The sequence below is a fragment of the Oncorhynchus clarkii genome, chromosome 18, assembly GCF_045791955.1.
Source record: "Oncorhynchus clarkii lewisi isolate Uvic-CL-2024 chromosome 18, UVic_Ocla_1.0, whole genome shotgun sequence".
Taxonomy (NCBI): Eukaryota; Metazoa; Chordata; class Actinopteri; order Salmoniformes; family Salmonidae; genus Oncorhynchus; species Oncorhynchus clarkii.
The window spans coordinates 29,467,602-29,494,741 of record NC_092164.1 but is presented as its reverse complement, the minus strand read 5'-3'; the positions used below and the strand labels follow the sequence as shown (position 1 = coordinate 29,494,741).

General features: G+C 41.7%; 1 protein-coding gene across 3 annotated transcripts; it reads right to left on the bottom strand.

The window, feature by feature from the left end:
• Positions 1 to 423: 423 nt before the first annotated feature.
• Positions 424 to 25,693, bottom strand: LOC139373297 (phosphatidylinositol 4-phosphate 5-kinase type-1 alpha-like). Of its 3 annotated transcripts, none has more exons than XM_071113650.1 (17): positions 25,430 to 25,693; positions 24,678 to 24,968; positions 23,833 to 23,870; positions 23,594 to 23,683; positions 22,993 to 23,123; positions 22,131 to 22,248; positions 21,143 to 21,295; positions 20,606 to 20,905; positions 11,642 to 11,844; positions 11,358 to 11,441; positions 10,641 to 10,689; positions 10,477 to 10,561; positions 10,036 to 10,194; positions 9,734 to 9,869; positions 9,541 to 9,600; positions 9,357 to 9,456; positions 424 to 3,251 (listed from the first exon to the last, which is right to left on the bottom strand). In XM_071113650.1, the coding sequence occupies exons 2-17, from the start codon at positions 24,721 to 24,723 to the stop codon at positions 3,249 to 3,251; spliced, it is 1,755 nt and encodes a 584-aa protein (XP_070969751.1). In that variant the 5' UTR covers positions 24,724 to 24,968; positions 25,430 to 25,693; the 3' UTR covers positions 424 to 3,248. The 3 variants fall into 3 exon arrangements, with proteins under 3 accessions (XP_070969751.1, XP_070969752.1, XP_070969753.1); XM_071113651.1 differs by having other exon boundaries at positions 25,468 to 25,667; XM_071113652.1 differs by having other exon boundaries at positions 23,833 to 23,867; positions 25,430 to 25,656.
• Between the last annotated feature and the right edge of the window lie 1,447 nt (positions 25,694 to 27,140).

The window sequence follows — 27,140 nt, the reverse complement described above, 5'->3', positions numbered from 1 at the left end:
TTTCTGGCTTTGTAGGAGGATACTTGGGCCTTTTCTGTCCCTCCCGGATGAATGTGAAGTGAATTTACAAACACACCCGAAATTTGATTGCTATTGTACAGTACAGTATGAAGATAGCAGTTTTAGCCTGTCTTTATTCAAGCAACACCACATACCTTTATTAATAAACACAACATGAAGGATTGAATAGTATGTATGTGGTGGAGCTTGAGTATGTGGGCTCCATTTATTTTATACCTACTTTTTCGCCACTTCACCCCACTAAAAGATGTACGTTTGATCACACTTTACCTCAAAGACCCTTGATTTTTTCTGATTACCCAAATATGTAATCATTGCACAAAGCATATTGATCATAAACATTTGGAATAAAATAAACAGCACACAGTAAATTCTGCTAAAGTATTTTCCACTTACAAGGCATTTTTTTCATTCTTGATCTTTAATGAATTCAGGTAGGAATACAGTATGAAAACATGCCAGTCCCTGAAGAACATGGAAAGGCAATTGACAACACATGAAAAGGCATTTCAGTGATTCCCACACCCACACATAGTTTATACAAAGAAAAGCAATCATACCAGGTTGTTGAACTCTTGACATTAAGCATTTTAACAGGAATGTTAGTTGTAATAGTCACTACAAAAATATAGCACAGAAAAATAGGAAAAGTTTGACAGTTGAATGTTAGTTTCATTACGAGAAATGCAATCTACCTCTTACTCAATATCGCATACAATCACTGCGGTACATAATACATTTTTGGAGAAGGCATTTTGAAGACAGACATAATAAATAATGAGAAAATACTAATAAATATAACTATTTACAAACATAGGCTTTGTGTGTCATAGTTACTCTAGAGGTTTCAAATGTAATGCAGCTGTATATTAAAATAGCTTGCTAATTTCTTTAATATAGGGACAATGCATTGTCTGGCAGAATGATAATGAATATAGTAGTTAAAAAATAAAAAACATGACCCTTTACTAAAACCAGCCAGTATCTGGTGTGACCATCATTTGCCTCATGCAGTGCAACACATCTCCTTCGCATAGAGTTGATCAGGCTGTTTATTGTGGCCTGTGGAATGTTGTTCCACTCTTCAATGGCTATGTGAAGTTTCAGGATATTAATGGGAACTGGAACATGCTGTTGTGCACATCAATCCAGAGCATCCAAAACATGTTCAATGGGTGACATGTCTGGTGAATATGCAGGCCATGGAAAAACTGGGCCATTTTCAGCTTCCAGGAATTGTGTACAGATCCTTGCGACACGTTCATTATCATGCTGAAACATGAGGTTATGGCGACGGATGAATGGCATGCCAATGGGCCGCAGGATCTTGTCATGGTATCTCTGTGCATTCAAATTGCCGTCGATAAAATGCAATTGTGTTTGTTGTCCGTAGCTTTTGCCTGCCCATACCATAATCCACCATGGGGCACTCTGTTTACAACATTGACATCAGCAAACCGCTCACCAACACGGCACCCGCCCATACATGTGGTCTGTGTTTGTGAGGACGGTTGGATGTACTGTTAAATTCAAAAAAATGATGAAGGCTGCTTATGGTAGAAAAATTAACATTCAATTCTCTGGCAACAGCACTGGTGGACATTCCTGCAGTCAGCATGCCAATTGCAAGCTCCCTCAAAACTTGAGACATCTGTGGTGTTGTGACAAAACTCATTTTAGAGTGGTATTTTGTCCCCAACACAAGGTGCACCTGTGTAATGATCATGCTGTTTAATCTTCTTGTTGATATGCAACACCTGTCAGGTGGATAGATTATCTTGGCAAAGGAGAAATGCTGACTGACAGGGTTTGTGCATATGGAACATTTTAGGGATCTTTTATTTCAGCTCATGAAACATCGAACCAACACTTTACATGTCGCATTTATATTAGTGTTCAGTGTACCTCTATGGCTGAACCTGTCATATTGTTTTAAATAACACCTTCGTCATTGGGGATCAATGGAAACATCAAAAGGGGACAACATTTCACACCTGAACCCTCAAGTATCACCTACAGCAGTGCTGTGGCTGCTTCCTGTTATAGAAAAGGTATGGATTATACATAGGAATTATAACGGTGTAAAATCATTCTATATTGATTCTGGTTGTGGAATGAGTTATAAAAATGTATAGGGGATCATTAGAAGTATTCTTTCATACCCTAAAAATAATCCTGTTGAGAAACTATTTGTTGATCCTTGTATATGTGCTTTTCCATAGTAAATTCATGTTCTATAAGGGGACACTGTTTCCAGACTGAGTCCCTCTGGCCAAACTGTCTCATGCCACGAAGCGCTAGCTAAGACCCATCTTTACACACCAGAAACTATAGGCCCTGCTGGCTTCATGCCCTAAAATACTTTCTTAATGGGTTTACCAAACACTGTACATTCTAGCCATTCCAGCATACAGGGTGTGTAGTAACATTCACAGTGAGCTTGTGGAGCAAGGCCAAACATCTAAATATGTCACAGGGAATTTTTTTTTTAATAAAAAATTATTCAAACAGTACTTCTGAACACCAAGTGGCATTCTGTCATAGTGCCACAGTTTGGAATAAAATCATATATATACCAATATAACGTAATGATAGTATAGTACAGGAAAGCTCAATATGGAATATCTCCAGCAATCCAATTCACAGGCAGGATGAATGAATCACAAAAGGGAGAAACAGTCTTGACGCCATTTGGTCACTGTTGTGAAGGTTTGTTTAGCCTCTTCTCTTCTCACATAAGGCAACTTATTAATGTAGCATGTCTACCATTGCCTCGACTATAACAATACTAGGAGTCTCTTAGTTTCAGAGATGTGCAGGTCCTGACAGAGGCACCCGTTCGGAGATGCAATGCACTACAACTCAGATGTACTTGTCTAATACACCACCAACTGTGGTCTAATTGAAAAGGCACCCATGCACTGTGACACAGTACTACCTAATCCCGTGCAGGGTTTGGAAAGTTTAAACAAGAAGGAGCCCATCAATGGAATTTGGATATATGGTCCCCATAATAGCATCTGGAGTGTGTAGCATTCCAAATGTAGTCCTCTTAGTCTTTATTTTCTCTGTTTCCCCTCTGTTAATCTGTCGCATTATCCTTCCATTGTTTCTCTTTCATTAGGCCTTCAAAAAGTTTTTCATCTTACACTCATCCCATCCATTGACTTGCTTTGACCTAATTGTCCTCACATTACAGTCCATTTCAGTCTTTCACAGTAAATTGTTCACTGCAAAAAAAGAAAGAGGTTGATTAGATAAGTTTCAAACCACAACAAAAAAAGAACTCCAGTTTGGCCTTTTCCCAGTCAATCATGGAACTTACCTTCAGAAGACAACACCTGTGTGCCATCTATGATTAGTATTTTCATTGTTTGGTACTGAGAGGTTGAGGCTAGGAGTGGGCGATATGGCCTAAAAATAATTTTTCAAATTTATGGGGATCTTTAAATTCTCTCTCTAAATTAAGCTTTGTTGTACAATTAAAGGTAAAATTCACTGAATTTCAAACAGTCAGCAATAACGTAATGACTTCAGGGTGCGTGAAATTAGGCTAAATATAAGCCCCACTAATAATATGATCAAACTAGCTTTTTTGTAATAAAATCACCCATCTGGCTTTCAAGTCTATGAAAACACAATTTTTGTTCCATAAGCAGCCTTCATCATTCCGGTTTCACTCGCCAAAACCTGTCCAAAATTAGCACCATGTGTTTTTATGGGCTTATTTTGGACCTAAGCTTGTCACCTGCCTTCCCGCCTTTGGGACAACAACTCCCATTGTTAGGGCAGAGACATGAGCATCTCGTCATTAGGAGCGAATGACAAGACAGACATGAGAACAAGCGGACATAAACGGCCATAAAACTCAAATACAGGCATTTGGATTATTACGCAAAAACATACATTTAAATTAATTTGATATATCGTCCAGCCCTATGAGGTATTGAGAGTGTTACGGAATATTAGGATAGGTCTTAGGAGCATGATTCTACACTACCACTTCCACACTTAATTCCCAGGGGGGCAACAGCAACTGGGTTCAATTTGAACTGTCAAGCCTTGATAAAGCCCACAGGTGCAGCCAATCATGTGGATCCCAACTTGAGAGCGAGCACCTCTCAGCTTGACAGTGTTTTGTTTTAGTTTGTTTTGTAAATATGCATTTTGGTCACCCTTTTGAACAACAAACTGTGGAGCTGGCCCTGGATCCAGGTAAGTTTGCTGTCTCCTGAGCACATGTACATTAGTGTTGCAAGGTATACTGAAACGTATGTACTTTTTCGACACTAGAATATGAAAAACTGTTCCGTACTAGAATGTTACTTTCTGTCTCACGTCGTCTACCGATTGAGGATAAAGTCCATCAGCACAGCCAATGTCCCCGTACATTGCAAGAGCACCATGCCTGCTCCACTTAACCATAGCTAGCTCTAGCCTGCCATGAGGAACAACTGAACTCACTGGGAGTCTGGGCTGCAGACCCTGTGGCAGAACCAATCAGTTGGATTTTTTGTATTTTTTAATTGAACCTTTATTTAACTAGGCAAGTCCGTTAAGAATAAATTATTATTTACAATGACGGCCTACTCCGGCCAAACCCGGACGATTCTGGGCCAATTGTGCTCCACCCTATGGGACTCCCAATCATGGCCGGATGTGATACAGCCTGGATTGCACACTCCCTCAAAACTTGCGACATTTGTGGCACTGTTGTGTGACTAAACTGCACATTTTAGTGCCCTTTTATTGTCCCCAGCACAAGGTGCACCTGTTTAATGATCATGCTGTTTACATCAGTTTTTGTACCCCTGTCAGGTGGATGTATTATTATTATTATTATGGATGTATGCTCTCGGAGGATGTGTTGGTAACATTCCTTATTCATGGCTGTGTTCTTAGGCAAAATTGTGAGTGAGCCTTGGCTGAGAAGCAACCTCACACATGAATGGTCTCAGGATGCTTTACTGTTGGCATGACACAGGACTGATGGTAGCGCTCACCTTGTCTTCTCCGGACAAGCTTTTTTCTGGATGCCCCAAACAATCGGAAAAGGGGATTCATCAGAGAAAATGACTTTACCCCAGTCCTCAGCATTCTAATCCCTGTACCTTTTGCAGAATATCAGTCTGTCCCTGATGTTTTTCCTGGAGAGAAGTGGCTTCTTTGCTGCCCTTCTTGACACCAGGCCATCCTCCAAAGTCTTCGCCTCACTGTGCGTGCAGATGCACTCACACCTGCCTGCTGCCATTCCTGAGCAAGTGGTGCCCCGATCCCGCAGCTGAATCAACTTTAGGAGACAGTCCTGGCGCTTGCTGGACTTTCTTGGGGGCCCTGAAGCCTTCTTCACAACAATTGAACCGCTCTCCTTGAAGTGCTTGATGATCCGATAAATGGTTGATTTAGGTGCAATCTTACTGGCAGCAATATCCTTGCCTGTGAAGCCCTTTTGTGCAAAGCAATGATGACGACACGTGTCTCCTTGATGGTAACCATGGCTGACAAAGGAAGAACAATGATTCCAAGCACCACCCTCCTTTTGAAGCTTCCAGTCTGTTATTCAAACTCAATCAGCATGACAGAGTGATCTCCACCTGTGTTAACGAGAGAATCACTGACATGATGTCAGCTGGTCCTTTTGTGGCAGGGCTGAAATGCAGTGGAAATGTTATTTTGGGATTCAGTTCATTTGCATGGCAAAGAGGGACTTTGAAATTAATTGCAATTCATCTGATCACTCTTCATAACATTCTGGAGTATATGCAAATTGCCATCATACAAACTGAGGCAGCAGACTCCGTGAAAATTAATATTTGTGTCATTCTCAAAACTTTTGGCCAAAAATATTGGTACCCTTTGCACTTTTTTCAGATAACGCACAATTTCTTCCAGAAAACTTTTGAAATTAAAACATATTTTGGTATCCACATAGGTCTTTGGTATGTAGTTGAACAAAAATAAATACATCTGAATAATTTACTAAATCTTAGCCAATTCCACAAAGAAATCCTAAAATGGCCCAAACAATATTATTGGCACCTTCTACAAGCAGGTGATTCTCATTTACTTTGGAATTGAACTAATCTATGGTGAGTTGAAGGTGCCTGCATTAAAATCACATATTCAACCAATAGAGAAAAGGACTCATTCTTCTGTTTTGTGTCACTGTGTGGACCACAATGAGCATGGACAAAAGAAAGGAAACCAGATAATTATCTGAGGAGGTCAGACAAGATTGTGGCCAAGCATGGACAATCTCAGAGACCTTGATGTGCCTGTTTCCACCGTAAGTAATGTTATCAAGAAGTTTAAGCCACATGCCACTGTAGCAAACCTCCCTGGATGTGGCCGCAAGGGAACTTGATGGAAGACTGCAGTGAAGGATTGTTCGAATGGTGGAGAAAGCTCCTCTCAACTGCCACACAGATTCAAGCTGACCTTCAGACACAAGGTACGACAGTTTCAACTCGCACCATCCGTCGCCAACTCAATGAAAGGGGGTTATATGGAGACCCAGGAGGACTCCACTGCTGAAAGAAAGACATAAAGCCCAACTCCAATATGCAAAAACACACCTGAACATGCCAAAATCCTTCTGGGAGAACAAATGAGACCAAATTTGAGATTTTTGGTAAGCACATGTTTACAGAACACAAAATTAAGCTTTCAAAGAAAATCAAGCATGGAGCAGGTTCAGTGATGTTTAGGGGTTGCTTTGCTGCCTCTAGCACTGGGTGCCTTGAACGTGCATGGCATCATGAAATCAGGTAAATACCAAGGTATTTTGGAGCGCAAGCTGGGTCTCCGTCGAGGGTGATGGGTCTTCCAGCAGGACAATGACCCCAAACACACTTTAAAAAGCACCCAGGAATCATGCAAGACAAAATGTTGGACTGTTCTGAAGTGGCCAGCAATGAGTCCAGATCTAAATCCCATTGAAAACTTGTGGAGAGATCTGAAAACAGCAGATAGGAGAAGGCACCCTTCTAATCTGGGAGAACTGGAGCAGTTTGCACAAGAGGAGTGGGCCAAACTACCAGTACAGAGGTGCAGGAAGCTCATCAATGGTTATAGGAAGCGCTTGATCGCAGTTATTTTGACCAAAGGCTGTGCTACCAAATATTAAGTCTAGGATGTCAATATTGTCAATGCCATTTCTATTTATTTTCAGATTTAATAAATTGATATATTAAGTTCTGAATCAAAAACAAAAGGTGCTGTACTATTAACAGTGAAATAAAGAATTGTGGAGACCAAATACTTTGTTCAACTTATTTTTAGGGAAAAATGTGAGTTCACACACACACACACACACACACACACACACACACACACGTGTAATAAACTCAGCAAAAAAATAAGCATCCTCTCACTGTCAACTGCATTTTGTTTCAGCAAACTTAACATGTGTAAATATTTGTATGAACATAAGATTCAACAACTGAGACATAAACTGAACAAGTTCCACAGACATATGACTAACAGAAGTGGAATAACAGAAATGGGGATGCCAAAATCAAAAGTAACAGTCAGTATCTGGTGCGGCCATCAGCTGCATTAAGTACTGCAGTGCATCTCCTCCTCATGGACTGCACCAGATTTGCCAGTTCTTGCTGTGAGATGTTACCTCGCTCTTCCACCAAGGCACCTGCAAGTTCCCGGACATTTCTGGGGGGAATGACCCTAGCCCTCACCCGCCGAGGTCCCAGACATGCTCAATGGGATTGAGATCCGGGCCATGGCAGAACACTGACATTCCTGTCTTGCAGAAAATCACACACAGAACGAGCAGTATGGCTGGTGGCATTGTCATGTCAGGATGAGCCTGCAGGAATGGTACCACATGAGGGAGGAGGTAGTCTTCCCTGTAACGCACAGCATTGAGATTGCCTGCAATGACAACAAGTTCCGTCTGGTGATGCTGTGACACACTGCCCCAGACCATGACGGACTCTCCACCTCCAAAATCAATCCCGCTCCAGAGTACAGGCCTCAGTGTATAGCTCATTCCTTCGCCAATAAACACGAATCCGACCATCCCCTCTGGTGAGACAAACTTGCGACTCGTCAGTGAAGAGCACTTTTTGCCAGTCCTGTCTGGTCTAGCGACGGTGGGTTTGTGACCATAGGCGACGTAGTTGCCGGTGATGTCTGGTGAGGACCTGCCTTTACAACAGGCCTTCAAGCCCTCAGTCCAGCCTCTCTCAGCCTGTTGCGGACAGTCTGAGCACTGGGATTGTGGAGGGATTGTGCATTCCTGGTGTAACTCGGGCAGTTGTTCCTGCCATCCTGTACCTTCAAACTCAGTGCGTCTTTGCTTGACATCATGGGAAAATCAAAAGAAAAATCATCTGGCTCATCTGTCTGATTTTTCTTTTGATTTTAGCCTATCACGCCGGTAGGTGCACTTGATTCAAAAGTCCTGCGCACCGGGTAAGCAGGGTGTTCCCATGAGACAAACTCCACCTACCCGGAAAATCGAGTGCACCTACTGCGCTGCCCAATCAGATAGTTCAAATCACCGTGGCTACAGAGCTTCCATGACCCTGGCCACAGCCAAGTTTAATAGGCTACTAGCCTACATTAAATTGAATAACTTTTAAAACTATTACCAGAGACTGTCAACGAATACAGCAAAGCGCTGCTGTATTAAAGGAATATTTAACTTTTTCTGGTCATAGGAACAACATGAATTTGTGCATGAGTCAGATGCGGTGCGACTCGAGTTTCACCATCAGGTGGAAGACGGTGTCCCCTCTCTCTGGTCAATCACACCAGAGGAACGGAAGGAGAAAGCAGTTGGGAAAAATTGTTTTGAACAGTCATCCAGCTCGGAATTCCAAGTCAAACTCTGGCATCTTTCTAGAGCTCCGATTTTTTGACCTGAAGATCACTGACGTCGTGATTTGACCTCGTCAGATGCAGGTACCATCAGTCCAGTAAAATAAAAAAGCTAACTTCAATTCATGCTCCACAGTGCCTCACAAGTGCTAAACCAACTGATCTATTTTCTTATTAATGCTCCAGTTTTGAAATATGGTCTGATTAACAATATTGGCAGGCCAATCATGCTGTGAAAATGTATTAGGCCTACTGCCCAAACCTCATTCCTACAAAACTGTTTGTGTGAGGTTAATGTAAAAAATCAAAAACAATCTGAGCAGTAGATCTCAGCTTGCTTTTTGACTGCGAAAGTGATCTTGTCTCAGAATAGGTTGGTGACCACTGCACTAGGCCATCCATGGAATGAGTTTGACACCCCAGGGTTAAGGTATTGAATATTTTCATTGTTAGACAATGATAGGTATTGACCGGTTAACGTATCGCATACTTACATAACAGCTGCTTGTCTGAGGAACTATGTCACTGAGTGAGATGACGTCACATCCACCGATGCACTCATTAACTGACGACACTGAGGTCACTGCTTCAAAACTGAGGACAAGAGATATAATTTGTTTGTGTGTAGAGCATATACCTTATAGTGGAAAGGTCTGGGAATGCATTTCCCTTCTTTACCTTTTGGGGGTGCTAGCGTCCTCTGTACTGGCTGCCTCATGGACCTCCTCTCCCACAGATCTGTGAGAGGACAGATTAATAAACATGATTCAACCATATAAACATGACACAGATGTGATGCAGTGATGAGACCATGGGAAATTACTCAATACAACAGTGTAACAAGACAGCTTGGCGAAAGACACAAACAAACCTGACGGAGGGAGCTGTGGTAGCGAGCTTCGAGCTTCCCAACAAGGAATTGAAGAGGGTTGTTTCAACAGAGTTACTGGTGACAACATCGTGTGTGGGGGTATTTGGTGGTATGTCAGGGCATCCTGACTGCACCACTGGGAGGAGGGACAACACATTAATCATTTGTTTTGTAAAAGGTATCGACCACTAATACGTGCTCTCAACTGCAACTTCCAGTGACAACTATATCCTTAATAAATTTATAAAATCACATTAAAGTTCTTCCAATACCCTCCCTCCCTTCCTCCTCCCATTGCTCACCGCTGACTCCCTCAGTCTCTGTACTTTGGGAGTGTGGGACTACTAGGCTGCTGCTACTGCTGGGCTGGGGGAATGGAAAGGGTCTGGAGCTTGCAGTGTTGGCCCTCCGTAAGCCTCCCTGGGTCCCCACTCGGGTCTTCTTTGATGGGGATGTCTTCACTGGAGGGGAAATGGAGAGGAAGGAGTGGTGAGAGGACTGCTACTCTGGCTGAGTTCCGATTCTCTACCCTTCTCAACAAGTGTGCACTCGCTCACGCCCCATTATGCATTTAAAAGCATTGTATTGGTGCAAGCATGGCTGGAAGGAGTTTCCACCGTAATCCACACAATAGTTAATTCCTTATCAATACATGACGGGGAGTGCACACTTCTAGAGAAGGGTAGAGAATCAGGACGCAGCCATTGTGTAGAGGTTTTGTAGAGTAACACTCAAGCGCTTACATGGAATCTTCTTGAAGACTGTGTTGCACATGAATTTCTGAAAGCGGTCAGCGTAGAAACATGGTCTGTGCACTGACACTGTATCCTGGAAGAAAGAGGGGTTTAAAATACCAGATAGCGTATGAAAAAGGTCACCACAGAGGATAGTGTGTCTGAACTCTTACCCCATCATGGACCAGAGCTTTCCAGGAGTGCTCGATCTTCTTCACAAACCTGACCAAACACAAGACATGGGTTGCTTACTATAGACCAGGGTTGGAGTCACTTGCAATTTAATTCCAGTCAATACAGGAAGTAAAACCAAATTCCAATTCTTCCCAATTGAAAAACATTGAAGAGAACTGGAATCAGTATACTTGCTGAATTAACTGAAATTGAATTGACCCCAACCGTGCTATCAACCTAATCAATTCCTCCAGGACTCTGCAGCGTTTTTTGGCGATAGTTGTGGGCCAAAATGATTTCATTTTGCAGAGGCAATTCAGATATTTAGCTAGGCAATTTGCAATGATTTTGTCCAATTTGTCACAAATGGGCTGACGGGGGAAAACATTTAACGTGTTGTTTGATTGAACCATTTTATGATGTAAAAGTGTGGCTATTGGTTAAAACTGAGAGCCCTCTTTTTGGTGCGGTGATCGGACAGTTGTATAAGTTGACCGTTTTATTCGGTAATAGTGCGGTGATTGGTCAAATTTGCAAGTCCTCGCATAAAATTCGGAGAATTGTGGATTTTGCGAAAACTCTTGCGATTGCAGAATTGCAAAATCCTGGAGGGACAGCCTAATGTATTCATAGTTTCACACATACTTCAGACAGACACAAATGCAGACAAAACTATTAATATACCACTACGTACAATAAGAGCAGTAGTTCGTTACCTGTAGGACTGCAGAATGTCGATTATACCAATGTACACCAGCATCCTCTTGCCCTTGGAATTGCGTGCTGGAATACCTCCCATGCTACAAGGACATAGAGAATACATGAATACACTAACAAACATGAACTTATCATCATCAGCCTAGAATACATATCCTATTACTTCAGATATGCAGACGTAACGTGTCTAATGATCAAATTGAGATGTGTAGCGGACATACAAGGTAACCAATCACTGGCCTTGTTTACGCTCCTGAAACAAAAGAGAATGCATAATACTCACTTGTCCTCAGTGTCCACTGCTCCCTTGCCGTGCGCCTCTCCTTGGATGGCCTCTATGGCAGTGCAGTAGAGGGACTTTTGGCCCTGAGACGGTGGGGGCCTCTGGTCGGCCACCTCCTCTCCAGCCCGCTCCCGGGCCGCCTGCTCCAGGTTGTGGATCCCCACCAGCATGCTGTAGTCCATGATCTTAAAGCTCTGTAGCAGCTACATGGGATAAAGGAGTCAGGACTAGGGCTGTTGCGGTGACCGTATTACCACCACACTGGCAGTCATGACCGCAGTCAAATTCCGTGTCACGGTAATCTCCTCTTATGCACTCTGGACATGAGTTGGTAGTACCCAACTCACTAACTACCAACAGGCCGCTGATGGCCTGGTACTCAGTGCTCGATTGTTCCTCTAACCACTGAGATCAATGCAAATGAAAATCACATCAAAACAGTATCATGCTTTTAAAACTCACTGTTAGGCTACATTTCATTCATTACCTCACCATGATCAATTTGAAGAAAGAAGCTCAACAACAGGTTGAAACTGAGTGGAAAACATGGTTGTGGGTGTTGTTTCAGAGCCAAACAACAAAATGGACAGTGCTTTCTAAGGTGATGATTAATTCAAAGCATTTAAGACGTTGCATGTAGAACACCCATATTAGAGCTTATACAGTGCATTCGGAAAGTAAATCAGACCCCTTTCCTTTTTCCACATTGTTACGTTACAGCCTTATCCCCCCTCAATCTACACACTATACCCCATAATGACAATGCAAAAACGAGTTGACATTTTTGCAAATGTATTACACATTTTTAAAAAGATACCTTAATTACACAAGTATTCAGACCCTTTGCTATGAGACTCGAAATTGAGCTCCTGTTTCCATTAATCATTATTGATCTTTCTACAACTTGATTGGAGTCCACCTGTGGTAAATTCAATTGACAAGATTTGGAAAGGCACACTCCTGTCTATATAAGGTCCCACAGTTGACAGTGCATGTCAGAACGAGAACCAAGCCATGAGGTTGAAGGAATTGTCTGTACATCTCTGAGACAGGATTGTGGCACAGATCTGGGGAAGGGTACCAAAAAATGTCTGCAGCATTGAAGGTCCCCAAGAACACAGCGGCCTCCATTATTCTTAAATGGATGAAGTTTGGAACCACCAAGACTCTTCCTAGAGCTGGCCGCCCGGCAAAATTGAGCAATCGGTGGAGAAAGGCCTTGGTCAGTGAGGTGACAGAGCTCATCTGTGGAGATGGGAGAACATTCCAGAAGGACAACCGTTGCAGCACACCACCAATCTGGCAGTTATGGTAGCGTGGCAGACAGAAGCCACTCCGCAGTAAAAAGGTACATGACAGCCCGCTTGGAGTTTACCAAAAGGCACCTAAAGGACTCTCAGAACATGCGAAACAAGATTCTCTGGTCTGATGAAACCAAGATTGAACTATTTGGACTGAATGCCAACCGTCACGTCTTGATGAAACCAGGCACCATCCCTACTGTGAAGCATGGTGGTGGCAGCATCATGCTGTGGGTATGTGCTACAGAGACGGGACAGGGAGACTAGTCAGGATAGAGGAAAAGAGAAAGAGCAATGTATAGAGATCCTTGATGAAAATCTGCTCCATAGCACTCAGGACCTCAGACTGGGACGAACGTTCACCCTCCAACAGGACAACGACCCTAAGCACACAGCTCAGACAAAGGAGTGACTTCAGGACAAGTCTCTTGAATGTCCTTGAGTGGCCCAGCCAGAGCCCGGACTTCAACCCTATCGAACATCTATGGCGAGAACTGAAAATAGCTTTGCAGCAACGCTCTCCATCCAACCTGACAGAGCTTGAGAGGTTCTGCACAAAATAAATGGGAGAAACTCCCCAAATACAGGTGTGCCAAGTGTGTAGCATCATAACCAAGAAGACTTGAGGCTGTAATCGCTGCCAAATATTTATGCATACTGGATGGACTGGTTACCTCATGCTACGCTACAAACTTTCTGTCCATGAGTCAGAGAGAACGTATAGGAACTATGGCAATGCTGTGCAGGGCGGCTTACAATTGTAGTGAATTTGATTATGAATAATAGGGCTTTTATATTTTCATAACTATCAGCCTGACAATTTTATTTTACCTTTATTTAACTAGGTAAGTCAGTTAAGAACAAATTATTATTTTCACTGACGGCCTAGGAACAGTGGGTTCCTAAACTGCCTTGTTCAGGGGCAAAACGACAGATTTGTACCTTGTCAGCTCGGGGATTTGATCTGGCAACCTTTCGGTTACTAGTCCAACGCTCTAACGACTAGGCTACGCTGCTGCCCCAATACCTTTAGCTACAGAATATCTCACCACCATACGTTTCCATCTCCTTCATTCCTTTCTCGAGCGCGCAGAGATAGAGGCTGTCAACAGTTGAAATATGTTTCATTGTGAAAACATGTCACAATCGATGTTCCCAAACAGATTTCACCATTAAGCATTGGATAGCTGCATGAACATGGTTAGAAAGCCTGTGGCATACAGAGTTTGGGCGGAATATCACCTGTTGCGCAAAGGAAGGCTGCGTGCTCCTCAAGCACAGTGGTTAATGCGTAAAGTGAAATAAGTGTTCTTATAAGGCCAGACATTTCTCAATGCAATCCCGTGTGAAAGCAGAGTTTTGATGGCTGCCACTAAAAAGAGGATCCAAGCTGCTATTATACTTATTTCTCAGCTGCTCTGCTATAAAACCGAGTGGCCTCCACTTGGTATTTGAGTGCATACAAATGACATGTATTTTTCCCCCTGCACTTGTTCTTACCCATTTCATAAAGGGACATTCTAAATCAAAACACATTTTTCATATTAGTTAAAGACAAGATTCAATTGAGAATAGTCTGATTAGTGAAAATATGATCACTTGAGAGAACAGGGTGTGCAGCCTGCAGCAAGGAACAGAGTGCAAGCTTTTGTGACATTTTCAAATAGTCAATAACCTGTAGTCACATCATGTAGCCCATATCTGTTTTTATCTCTAAGACATTCTAAGGATTGTATCATTCACAACTACATTTGCCAAATAACTAAATCTAGTGTATAGGACCGGTTTCAAATGATATATTTTTCCCATTCCAGAGTGAGTGGCTATGTTGAGTGTAAAATGTAATTTTATTCAGCTACGTTCAATTATATTATTCTTACAATAAAATAATGCCACAGGACTTAAGCATATCTTGTCTGCTAAATTAACTAGCCTACAGCCTATGGTATGGCACATAGTCTGATAACATACAGTAAAATGACTGATATTTGGTTCTTCTGAAATACATTTTCCTCATATGTTTCTTTAGACCTGCCTAAAATAAATAATGTGATGGTTATATATTAAATGGGTTTATTCAACTTTTTAAAATGTAGATATTCCAATGGCGTGCATCAGAGGCTTGTATACCGGCAGCCCTGGAGTAACATGTTAAACATGTTTATGTTCATTAATGGTCAATTACCGTGAGACCAGCAGGCATTTGCATGACAGTAACCGTCTGACAAAATGTCATGACCACCACAGCCCTAGTCAGTACTCAGAAGAATTTTGAGTACCAATTTAGGATCAAGTTAGCATTTTAGATTAAAAGGAATAAGATTACATGGACAAAGGGGACTCGATTCTAGAACTACACTCCTACTCTGAGATGTGCAACTAGATAACTTTTTAGTTTTTACTCTAGACCACCTTGACGCCACACACAGAGACGCTTATAAAGCTATCCCACGCTCTCTATTTGACAAATCTGACCATAGTTATATCCTCCTGATTCCTGTTTACAAGCAAAAACTAAAGCAAGAGGTACTAGTGACTCGCACAAAACAGAAGTGGTCAGATGACGCAGATGCTATGCAACAGTACTGTTTTGCTAGCACAAACTGGAATATGTTCCGGGATTCACACGATGACCTTAAGAAGTATACCATTGGGCTCCCAAGTGGCGCAGTGGTCTAAGACACTGCATCTCAGTGCAAGAGGCTGCATCACATCCGACCGTGATTGGGAGTCGCATAGGGCAGCGCACAATTGGCCCAGCGTCGTCCGGGTTAGGCCGTCATTGGAAATAAGAATTTTTCTTAACTGACTTGTCTAGTTAAATAATTAATATGAACCCAGTGATTTAAAAAAAAAATGTATATATATATATATATATATATATATATATATATATATATATATATATATATATATATATATATATATATATATATATATATATATATATATATATTTATATTTTTTTTTAAATCACTGGCTTCATCAATAAGAGCATCGACGACGTCGTCCCCACAGTGACCGTTTCCCAACCAGAAACTATGGATTACAGGCAACATCCGCACTGAGTTAAAGGCTAGAGCTGCCACTTTCAAGGAGCGGGACACTAATCCAGACGCCTATAAGAAATCCCACTATGCCCTCCGACGAACCATCAAACAGGCATAGCGTCAATACAGGACTAAGATTAAATCCTACTACACCGGCTCTGACACTCGTCGGATGCGGCAGGGCTTGCAAACTATTACAGAAACCCAGCCGGGGGCTGCCCAGTGACGCGAGCCTACCAGACGAGCTAAATACCTTCTATGCTTGCTTCAAGGAAAGCAACACTAAACTATACATGAGAGCATGAGAGCTGTTCCAGACAACTGTGATCACACTCTCCGTAGCCGATGTGAGTAAGACCTTTAAACAGGTCAACATTCACAAGGATGCAGGGACAGACTGATTATCAGGACTCGTACTCAGAGCATGTGCTAACCAACTGGCAAATGTCTTCATGGACATTCTCAACCTGCCCCTGACCGAGTCAGTAATACCTACATTTTTCAAGCAAACCAGCATAGTCCCTGGGGCCAAGAATGCCAAGGTAACATACCTAAATGACTACCGACCTGTAGCACTCATGTATGTACCATGAAGTGCTTTGAAAGGCTGGTCATGGCTCACATCAACACCATAATCCCAGAAGCCCTACACCCACTACAATTCGCATACCATCCCAACAGATGATGCAATCTCTATTTCACCCCACACTGACCTTTCACACCTGGACAAAAGGAACACCTACGTGAGCATGCTGTTTGTTGACTTTAGCTCAGTGTTCAACACCATGGTGCCCTCAAAGCTCATCACATTTTTTTTTTATTTCACCTTTATTTAACCAGGTAGGCTAGTTGAGAACAAGTTCTCATTTGCAACTGCGACCTGGCCAAGATAAAGCATAGCAGTGTGAACAGACAACAGAGTTACACATTGTGTGCAAAAGGCATGAGGAGGTAGGCAAATAATTACAATTTTGCAGATTAACACTGGAGTGATAAATGATCAGATGGTCATGTACAGGTAGAGATATTGGTGTGCAAAAAAGCAGAAAAGTAAATAAATATAAACAGTATGGGGATGAGGTAGGTAAAATTGGGTGGGCTATTTACCGATAGACTATGTACAGCTGCAGCGATCGGTTAGCTGCTCAGATAGATGTTTGAAGTTGGTGTCACAGGCAGCAGTTCCAGTCACAGGCAGCAGAGAACTGGAACGAAAGGCGGCCAAATGAGGTGTTGGCTTTAGGGATGATCAGTGAGATACACCTGCTGGAGCGCGTGCTACGGGTGGGTGTTGCCATCGTGACCAGTGAACTGAGATAAGGCGGAGCTTTACCTAGCATGGACTTGTAGATGACCTGGAGCCAGTGGGTCTGGCGACGAATATGTAGCGAGGGCCAGCCGACTAGAGCATACAGGTCGCAGTGGTGAGTGGTATAAGGTGCTTTAGTAACAAAACGGATGGCACTGTGATAAACTGCATCCAGTTTGCTGAGTAGAGTGTTGGAAGCTATTTTGTAGATGACATTGCCGAAGTCGAGGATCGGTAGGATAGTCAGTTTTACTAGGGTAAGTTTGGCGGTGTGAATGCTTAGACCCCTCCTGTACTCCCTGTTCACCCATGACTGTGTGGCCAAGCATGACTCCAATACCATCATTAAGTTTGTTGACGACAAAGGTAGTAGGCCTGGTCACCGACAACGATAAGACAGCCTATAGGGAGGGGGTCAGAGACCTGGCAGTGTGGATTCAGGACAACAACTTCACCCTCAATGTGAGCAAGACAAAAGGAACTGATTGTGGACTACAGGAAAAGGAGGGCTGAGCACAACCCTATTTACATCGACAGGGCTGTAGTGGAACGGGTCGAGCGATTTCAAGTTCCTTGGTGTCCACATCACTAACAAACTATCATGGTCCAAACACAACAAGAAAGTCGTGAAGAGGGCATGACAACACCTATTCCCCTGCAGGAGACTGAAAAGATTTGGCATGGGTCCCCAGATCCTCAAAAGGTTCTACAGCTGCACCATCGAGAGCATCACCGCTTGGTATGGAAACTGCTCGGCATCCGAGCAAGGCGCAACAGAGGGTAGTGCGTATGGCGCAGTAAATCACTGGGGTCAAGCTTCCTGCCATCCAGGACCCTAAAAATTGTCAGACTCCAGCCACCCAAGTGATAGACCATTCTCTCTGCTACCGCACGGCAAATGGTGCCGGTGCTCCAAGTCTAGGTCCAAAAGGCTCTTACCCCCAAGCCATAAGGCTGCTAAATAGTTCATCAAATGGTTCCCCAGACTATTTTCATTGACCCCCCTTTTTTACACTGCTGCTACTCGCTGTTTATTATCTATGGATAGTCACTTCACCCCTGCCTATAGCACCAGTCAAAAGTTTGGACACACTTACTCATTCAAGGGTTTTTCCGCATATGTGGGAACTCCTTCAAGATGGTTGGAAAAGTATTCCAGGTGAAGCTCGTTGAGAGAATACCAAGCTTGTGCAAAGCTGTCATCAAGGCAAAGGGTGGCAACTTTGAAGAAACTCATTTTGATTTGTTTAACACCTTTTTGGTTACTATATGACTACATTTGTGTCATTTCATAGTTTTGATGTCTCCACTATTATTCTACAATGTAGAAAATAGTAACAATAAAGAAAAACCCTTGAATGAGTAGGTGTGTCCAAATGTTTGAATGGTACTGTACATATTACCTCAATTACTTCGACTAACCTGTACCTCCACACATTGACTCTGTACCGGCTCCACCTGTATATAGCTTCGTATTGATTTTTTGTGTCATTTTTTTTTGTTTCTTCAGCTTATTTTATACCAAATATTTTTTACTTAAAAAAACTGCACTGTTGTATTCGGCGCATGTGACAAATACAATTGGATTTGTTTTCCTAAAAAAGTGAACCCGTTAAACGCTGAGTGGTTAAACAGTTGTTTAGCCTGTTAACCACCCATGAAAGCTACAGTTCTTGTCTTTTTGGAAATCGACTTACATTTTGAAACCAAAATATACTTAGCGTAGTATACAATATTAAACGTTGTTTAGAAAATGCAACGACACGGCGTCAGAGTTTGAGGTTAAATACACTTTGTGTTTCGTTTCCTTGCCACGATACTAACAAGTATCAGAATTAGAGGTTGATCGATTATGGCCGATTAATTAGGGCCGATTTCAAGTTTTCATAAATCGGTAATCGGCATTTTTGGACGCAGAATATATTGCATTCCATGAGGAAACTGCGTGGCAGGCTGACCACCTGTTACGCGAGTGCAGCAAGGAGCCAAGGTAAGTTGCTAGCTAGCATTAAACTTTTCTTATAAAAAACAATCTTCACATAATCACTAGTTAACTACACATGGTTGATGATATTACTAGGTTAACTAGCTTGTTCTGCGTTGCATATAATCAATGCGGTGCCTATTAATTTATCATTGAATTACAGCCTACCTCGCCAAACGAGGGATGATTTAACAAAAGAGCATTCGCGAAAAAAGCACAGTCGTTGCACGATTGTACCTAACCATAAACATCAATGCCTTTATTAAAATCAATACATAGAACTATATATTTTTTTAAACCTGAATATTTAGTTAAAATAAATTCATGTTAGCAGGCAATATTAACTAGGGAAATTGTTTCACTTCTCTTGCGTTCATTGCACGCAGAGTCAGGGTATATGCAGCAGTTTGGGCCGCCTGGCTTGTTGCGAGCTATTTTGCCAGAATTTTACAATTATGACATAACATTGAAGGTTGTGCAATGTAACAAATATTTAGACTTAGGATTCAATAAAATACGGAACAGTTCCGTATTTCACTGAAAGAATAAACGTTTTGTTTTCAAAATCATAGTTTCCAAGTTTTGCCCATATTAATGCCCTAAGGCTCGTATTTCTGTGTTTATTATAATTAAGTCTACGATTTGATATTTGACACAGCAGTCTGACTGAGCGGTGGTAGGCGGCAGCAGGCTCGTAAGCATTCATTCAAACTTTACTGTATTTGCCAGCAATGCTTGATTCACACGCTGTTTATGACTTCAAGCCTATCAACTCCTGAGATTAGGCTGGCAATACTATTAGAACATCCAAAAGTCAAAGGTATATGAAATACAGATGGTATAGAGAGAAATAGTCGACGCGTCATAATTCCTATAATAACTACAACCTAAAACTTCTTAACCCCGAATATTGAAGAACTGGGAATATTGAACCACCAGCTTTCATATGTTCTCATGTTCTGAGCAAGGAATTTTGAATTATTTAATCCAAATTGAGCATGTTTCATTATTTATTTGAGACAAAATAGATTTTATTCATGTATTATATTAAGTTAAAATAAGTGTTCATTGTTCATTCAGTATTGTTGTAATTGTCATTATTACAAATATATATATATATATATATATATAAATAAATAAATAAAATAACAATTAAAACCAGCTGATTAATCGGTATCGGCTTTTTTGGGTCCTCCAATAATCGGTATTGAAAAAACATAATCGGTTGACCTCTAATCACAATACTGGTATTGTCCTGGCCCTAAAATATACACCACCACCCACAAACACCTCTACAGACCCATTCTCCCTCCCTCTCACCAGGCAGTCTCTCTGGATGGTCTTGCTGAGGGCGTTGTAATTGTCTGGTTCCAACAGAAGACCATCGGGAAGGTCCTGGATGAAGTCCAGATCCTTGAACGTGGGCACAGCCCTTTCTCGCTCCTTGGCCGAGGCTCGTCTCTTATAGGTGGAGCCCTTCATGTCGTACTTGAGGTGCATGCGCACGGCGCGCGGGAGCAGGTTGTTCATGACAACAATGCGGATGTTCTTTCCTCCTGCCTGGATGCAGTAGAGACCGTAGAACTTTGGCAGCAAGGTTCGCTTGTTCTGGTTCAGGTTCTAGAGAGCGAGTGGAGGGGAAAGGATTGGGGTCCAACTATGTCAATCAAATCCACTCATAGCATAGAATACAACACACTCAATAAATCAGGAAACATTCAGGACAAAGATTGAATTGTGCAGCAACTACTAGGTGAACTTGGTAACTCAAAGGACAAAACATAGGGTACACAATGGATCATCACACAGACACACACACTATTGCATGTACAGGCGTACCCACACTCACTCGCTTACCATGAAGTAGCCAGGCAATAGTTTCTGTAAGAACTCAGCCTCTTTGTGCTGCACAGTCTTAATGATGAACTCGTCATCGCTGGAGACGTAGAACAGAGATCCGCTGGCTCCAGAGTTGGACAGCTCAATCAGTTCCTCGTTACACAGCGAGTACTGCAACAAAAACAGTACTCATTATTTGTTACCATCAAACTTATATTAATAGGCCAGGAGTCTATTTAATTAAATCACTGGACACAACTGGAACTTATTAGAGACAGGCTTCTATTTCCTTAATAATTAAATTGTTAAATCCTGCATTTTTAATACATTTCCTGCACTAATGTGTTATCATTTAGACACAGTGTCACATTCTCTTGTCTTTAGTATGCCTCTATTTTGAGAAAAATAATAATGATTATCCTCGTTGACTGTGCATTTTCTGCAGTTCTTACTTTTGCCACTAGAGGGCGATCAGACAATTTCTGGGGGTCTGTGCTCCGAAGTTGTTGACTGTTTTTGTGCTTGCCAGCTAGCTAGCAGCAGCTGTTAGCTAGCTAGCAGCAGCTGTTAGCTAGCTAGCAGCAGCTGTTAGCTAGCTAGCAGCAGCTGTTAGCTAGCTAGCAGCAGCTGTTAGCTAGCTAGCAGCAGCTGTTAGCTAGCTAGCAGCAGCTGTTAGCTAGCTAGCAGCAGCTGTTAGCTAGCTAGCAGCAGCTGTTAGCTAGCAGCCAATGCCTAGCAGTTTTTTACTGGCAATAAAAACAGACGATTGCAATCATTTCTTGGAGTCACTAGTGAATTATGTAATGCAACAAATCAACCATTAAACCATGTAAAAAATGTATGCCATCCTCTTAAATTAATTTACCAGGCGTTTATTTGAAATATCTGCTGTTGCCCAGCTATTAAAAAAGGGACAGGCGGCTGTCCGAGACTGGGCTTTCAACTGGTAAATAGACCATTCCACTTCCAGTATTGCCTTTCAAGGTGGGTTGAGAGAATGTAGTACCAGGTAATCGTCTGGTCGGATACCAAACATCTCCCTGAAGTAGCGGAAGGCGATGGGAGCGTAGGTCTTGAACCTGAAGTCACTGTAGTGGTGGGCTGGGGTCAGGTTACTGCCCTCACTAAAGACAAATTGAGGAGTGTGATTAATACGTCAAGTGACTGCAGACAGAGAACATGAACTTACATAAACACAATTCTACACTTGTTAAGAATGCAAAATTAAAGCAGATGAGAACATTAAGGGATAATCAACGAGAGGCTATGCATTCTTTGGAAAATAATGAACAAAGTGGGAGGTATGTTCCACGACCCGCTAACAGAGTGGAACTAACCTTCCACGGAGTTGCATTATTTTCCAGAAAGCGCATAGGGCCACGAGTTGAATACCCCTTTGAATATCATGGCTATAATTTAACACATTTGCCGCTAGAAATGTGTTCAACATCCACTGAAGTAGCTAGCAAGTTTACTAAATAGCTATAGTATTTGCCTTGGTAAACAAACAGAATTGCTAGTTTAGCTAACCAAACCATGAATCCTAGCTTGCTATTATGAAAATAAAATTCAACAATGCCAATGTTTAATTTTACTTTTGCTTTCAAAAGTAGCTCAAACAGGGTATGTAAGAATGAACTATAGCCATTGAATTCTACCGTGCAAATATACCATGCTTTATAGGGAAATAATGCAAGCTCTAGAATGCCCTTCAAGCCAATCAGAAACAAGTATTTAACAATGCCATGGTAAAAATGGGATTATTTAACCTACTTCTTTGTCACAATTCCAAACTTGAAATATTGACATAAAAACATAACAGAAACACATACTCCCGCTATACTTTCCTGTCAATAAATCACACACACCTGGGGAAAAAGATGCTCTCTACCACTTCAAAGTCCTGCATGAGTACATCTCTCTCAGGTTTTTGGCTCAGGCTGCCCACTGTGTGTGTGATGCCCAACTGGATGGCACCTTTCAGGGCAGACGAGGTAGTCTGGAGGAGGGCAGAGCAGAGATCGAGATTGAATAGAAAGGAAGAGAACGTATTTCCCAGGTTGAACATATGCACATGTTAAAGTCAGCAGAAGAGTGCTCTGAGTTTGAAGTGCATGCCTGGGGTGCACACCGTAGCAAATACATATATACACACATACATACATACATACACACATATATAATGAAAACTAGTGTTCCTATTAGACAAATTCAGATAAGTCCCTCCCCATTTTGTCACATTTAGTTCCTAGTGAATACACTGCTATGACCTCTTCAAATGGGGAAACATAAATAGATGAGACATTTTGAAACCAGCAGATGTATCTTCACAAGACTAAACATATGATTGGCGGTTATGTAATTAACTGACAACAGGGACTGAATATGTTCATTCATAAGAAAAACATTTAAGTAGGAAAGATGAGGTCTGTTACAATGTGTGAATGGGAGTTGACCAAGAACTCTGACCTTCTTGTAGGTGGTCTCCCCAGTGGGGTCAAGCCCACGGTGGCCAATAGTCTTCTTTATAGTTTGAGACGAGCCTGAGGACCCTAGAACCTGTGAGTGGAAGAGAGGAGAAGTAGTGAGTCACAGGAAGAGACAAAGGACATAACACAACCTTTTGGTGAGCCTACTTTATATACATGAGTGGGATTACTGAAAGCATAAATTATTGGCATGAAAACCAATGTACATCATCTTCTCACCTCTAAAGAAGCTATCTTCTGAGTCCCAGTTGAGCCTACTGAGATATTTTTTTTTGAGGGACAGAAAGAACAAGTGTCAACGAGTGCCATTGTTTACCGCACACACACAGCACTGTGTAATAGATCGTAGAGCTGCTGGTCATGCCAATCGCAACCAGTCTAAAAACACACACAAAAACCTCCTTAGACCCAATTTATACAAAAGGTGATTTGGCCATGAATACATTCAAAGGTGTCAAGACATCACATTCTGTGGCCTAAGACTCTGAATACAAAATATTAATAAATAGCTAGGCTATTAACGATGATGTATTGCTTGCTTTTGAAGTGCTTTGATGTTACGAAAAGCGCAATAGAAATGGAATACATTATTATTATTAAAATGACATTGCCCAAGGAGTAAGATGCATACATGGGATGTCATCAGTTACCAATTGTTACAGCTATTGGCAGCTGAATCAGTTTCCAAGACAACAAGGCATGCAAACATTCACAGGCCTAAATTGACAGAACCGGAATAGTTCATGTCAACCAGTTCACACAGACACACTGGTACCTCTGAGGATAGCCTCCTTCAGAACTGAGTGTGCACATCTGTGGGGTGGGATGGGATGGCATGGGAGGGGTAAATGGTTATGGTCCTGTTAGAGGCTAATATGTTGTGCCCTACTGAACAATGCCAACCCTAGGACAAGGAGTTGTGTACTTGGCAAAGGTGGGTTCTGTCACATGGCTGTATTTAAAGAGCAATCCACATACTACAGGATGAGTCTCAAAGACCTGATCATCAAAACGAGTAACTTTAGCTATTTGGTGTATAGGTATCAGAGAGAATGTGTACTTACCAGTGGAACTCGCTGGACCTGAATGAACTGTTCCGGCTGTGGCCATTTCTGAAACGTGCACTTTTCTTGCTAAGCTTCAACAAGCTAGCTGACTAAAACGCAATACCTTGCGTTAACGTTATTTTCGTCGAAGCGATTGTTCTGGTGCGTTTCAACACAGCTCTGATCCAGGGTCGTAAAGCCAAATAAACTGGACCGAGTGACTAGTCAAAATTCTGGATACCCCACACTGTCTTTACTCTCTGCTTGTTTTGCTGGGATGAGCTGAGGGGTTGGGTCCTTCTTACTCAGCTGAAAAGAAAACATAGTTAGCTATCAAGCAAGATAGCGCCCCTGACATTAACAAACTGACGTGTTGTTAGATTCACCGGTCTTGGCTGGTCATTGCTAGCCAACGTTCACATTACATTTTAGTAATTAGCTGACGCGCTTATCCAGAGACACGTAGCTAGCTACAGCTACTAGCTAACTTTAGTTGGTTCAAACTGCAAGCCAGGTTGGCTTCCTGAATCCTAGCAAATTAAAATGTCTTTGTTATTTCACATGGCTAACTCGCTAAGGATGGGACATGGTGTCGGTAAGAGCAACTGCTAGATAATGATTATTTAAACAAATAACATGTTGACTAAGTAACACGTTACTTTTTAATATAATGTAACGACCTGCTGTTTCATTACAATAATGACTAGCTAGTTGCTCTTGCCGACACCATCTCACCTTTGTTGGTATCATTTTCAAACAGCTACGCTAACCTAGCGTAGTTTTCCAGCTAATGTCAGCCGAGATTCACCGCAGTAGGTTTGTTTCCAGTTTGGATAGTGGTTAGATATTCGGAGCTTGCTCGTCAATACATCTTCAACTGAAGATCTTAATTCCGATGGCAGAGCGCAAGGTATAACCTTTATTTTCTCCGTTTTCAAAAAGTGACTTTACGTTGGCTTTCAATGGGGGAATATTATGCACTTGCGGCTATGGGGCTGTCTTAAAAGTGCACTCGGCAGAACCAGGGGTAGGCTGGACAATAGAACAAGTCGAAATTCACCCAAGGCTGAAAATTGCAAAATAACGTTGGCTAAACTGGAACACCAGCGCAGGCCCATCGCAGAGCCCGTTTTGACCGGGGTGACGTTTAGAATTCAATTTAGCCTAAATTGGCACCAAAAAAATGTATCATTTTTATTTTACCACTACAATCTGTTCTTAGGACGAAACTGAAAAATAACTCGTGTAGAAAGTAAACATCCGCACCTCGATGGTGCCATGTGTGCTTATGTCTACATAAAGAGGAAGTATGGGGGGAAAAGTGCAATTTGTGACTATTTCTGGTCAAGCTATCGATGACAATGGAATACACTGCCCAGCCTTACATAATTAGAATATCATGATTAAAATGGTGTCCGACTTGAAAAAAAATCGATATATAATATACACATTGTGTAAATATACACATTGTGAGATATTTGGCAAAATATACCAGCATGACTCTCCATAGGAAAACAATGGGGGAAGCGCAGCTTTCCAAGGGCAAAAGGTATTTCGAGTCTAGCATTTGATGACAACGGAATACACTGCCCAGCCTTACGTAATTAGAAAGAGGATATTCTCATGATTAAAATGGTATTCATGTAAAATAATCTAAATATACACATTGCGAAATAGACAGACATACCTATATTTCCCTATAGTAAACAATGGGACGACCTCAGAGTTCCATGAGTAATTTTTTATTTACATTTTAACTACAATGTGGACAGGTCTCCATTGCCAACAATAGCAAAACAGGCATTGTGACGTAGAACCATAAACTGGGAATAGAAAATTCGGAAGGCAAATTTGTGCCACAGTGCTCAATAGAACTATTTAGGAACTGGCAGGGTGAAAAATGCCCTAAAATAAGTATTGTTTTTTTGTGATTACTTAAACTACAGCAGGCAGCTGGGACATATGATAATATAATGAAACTGAACTAGTTTTATCAAAAAAAAAGCATTGTTAAAAATGGTTTTTCTAATGATCAATTAGCCTTTTAAAATTATAAACTTGGATTAGCTAACACAATGTGCCATTGGAACAGAGGGGTCATGGTTGCTGATAATAGGCCTCTGTACGCCTATGTAGATATTCAATAATTTTCTTTATCAGCCGTTTCAAGCTACAATAGTCATTTACAACATTAGCAATGTCTACATTTTTATTAATGATCAATTTTGTTATTTTAATGGACAAAAAAAAAGGTTTTCTTTCAAAAACAAGGACATTTCTAAGTGACCCCAACCTTTTGAACGGTAGTGTATGCATACATACACATACCCACATTTGCATACATATACAGTGAGGAGAACAAGTATTTGATACACTGCCGATTTTGCAGGTTTTCCTACTTACAAAGCATGTAGAGGTCTGTCATTTTTATCATAGGTACACTTCAACTGTGAGAGATGGGATCTGAAACAAAAATCCAGA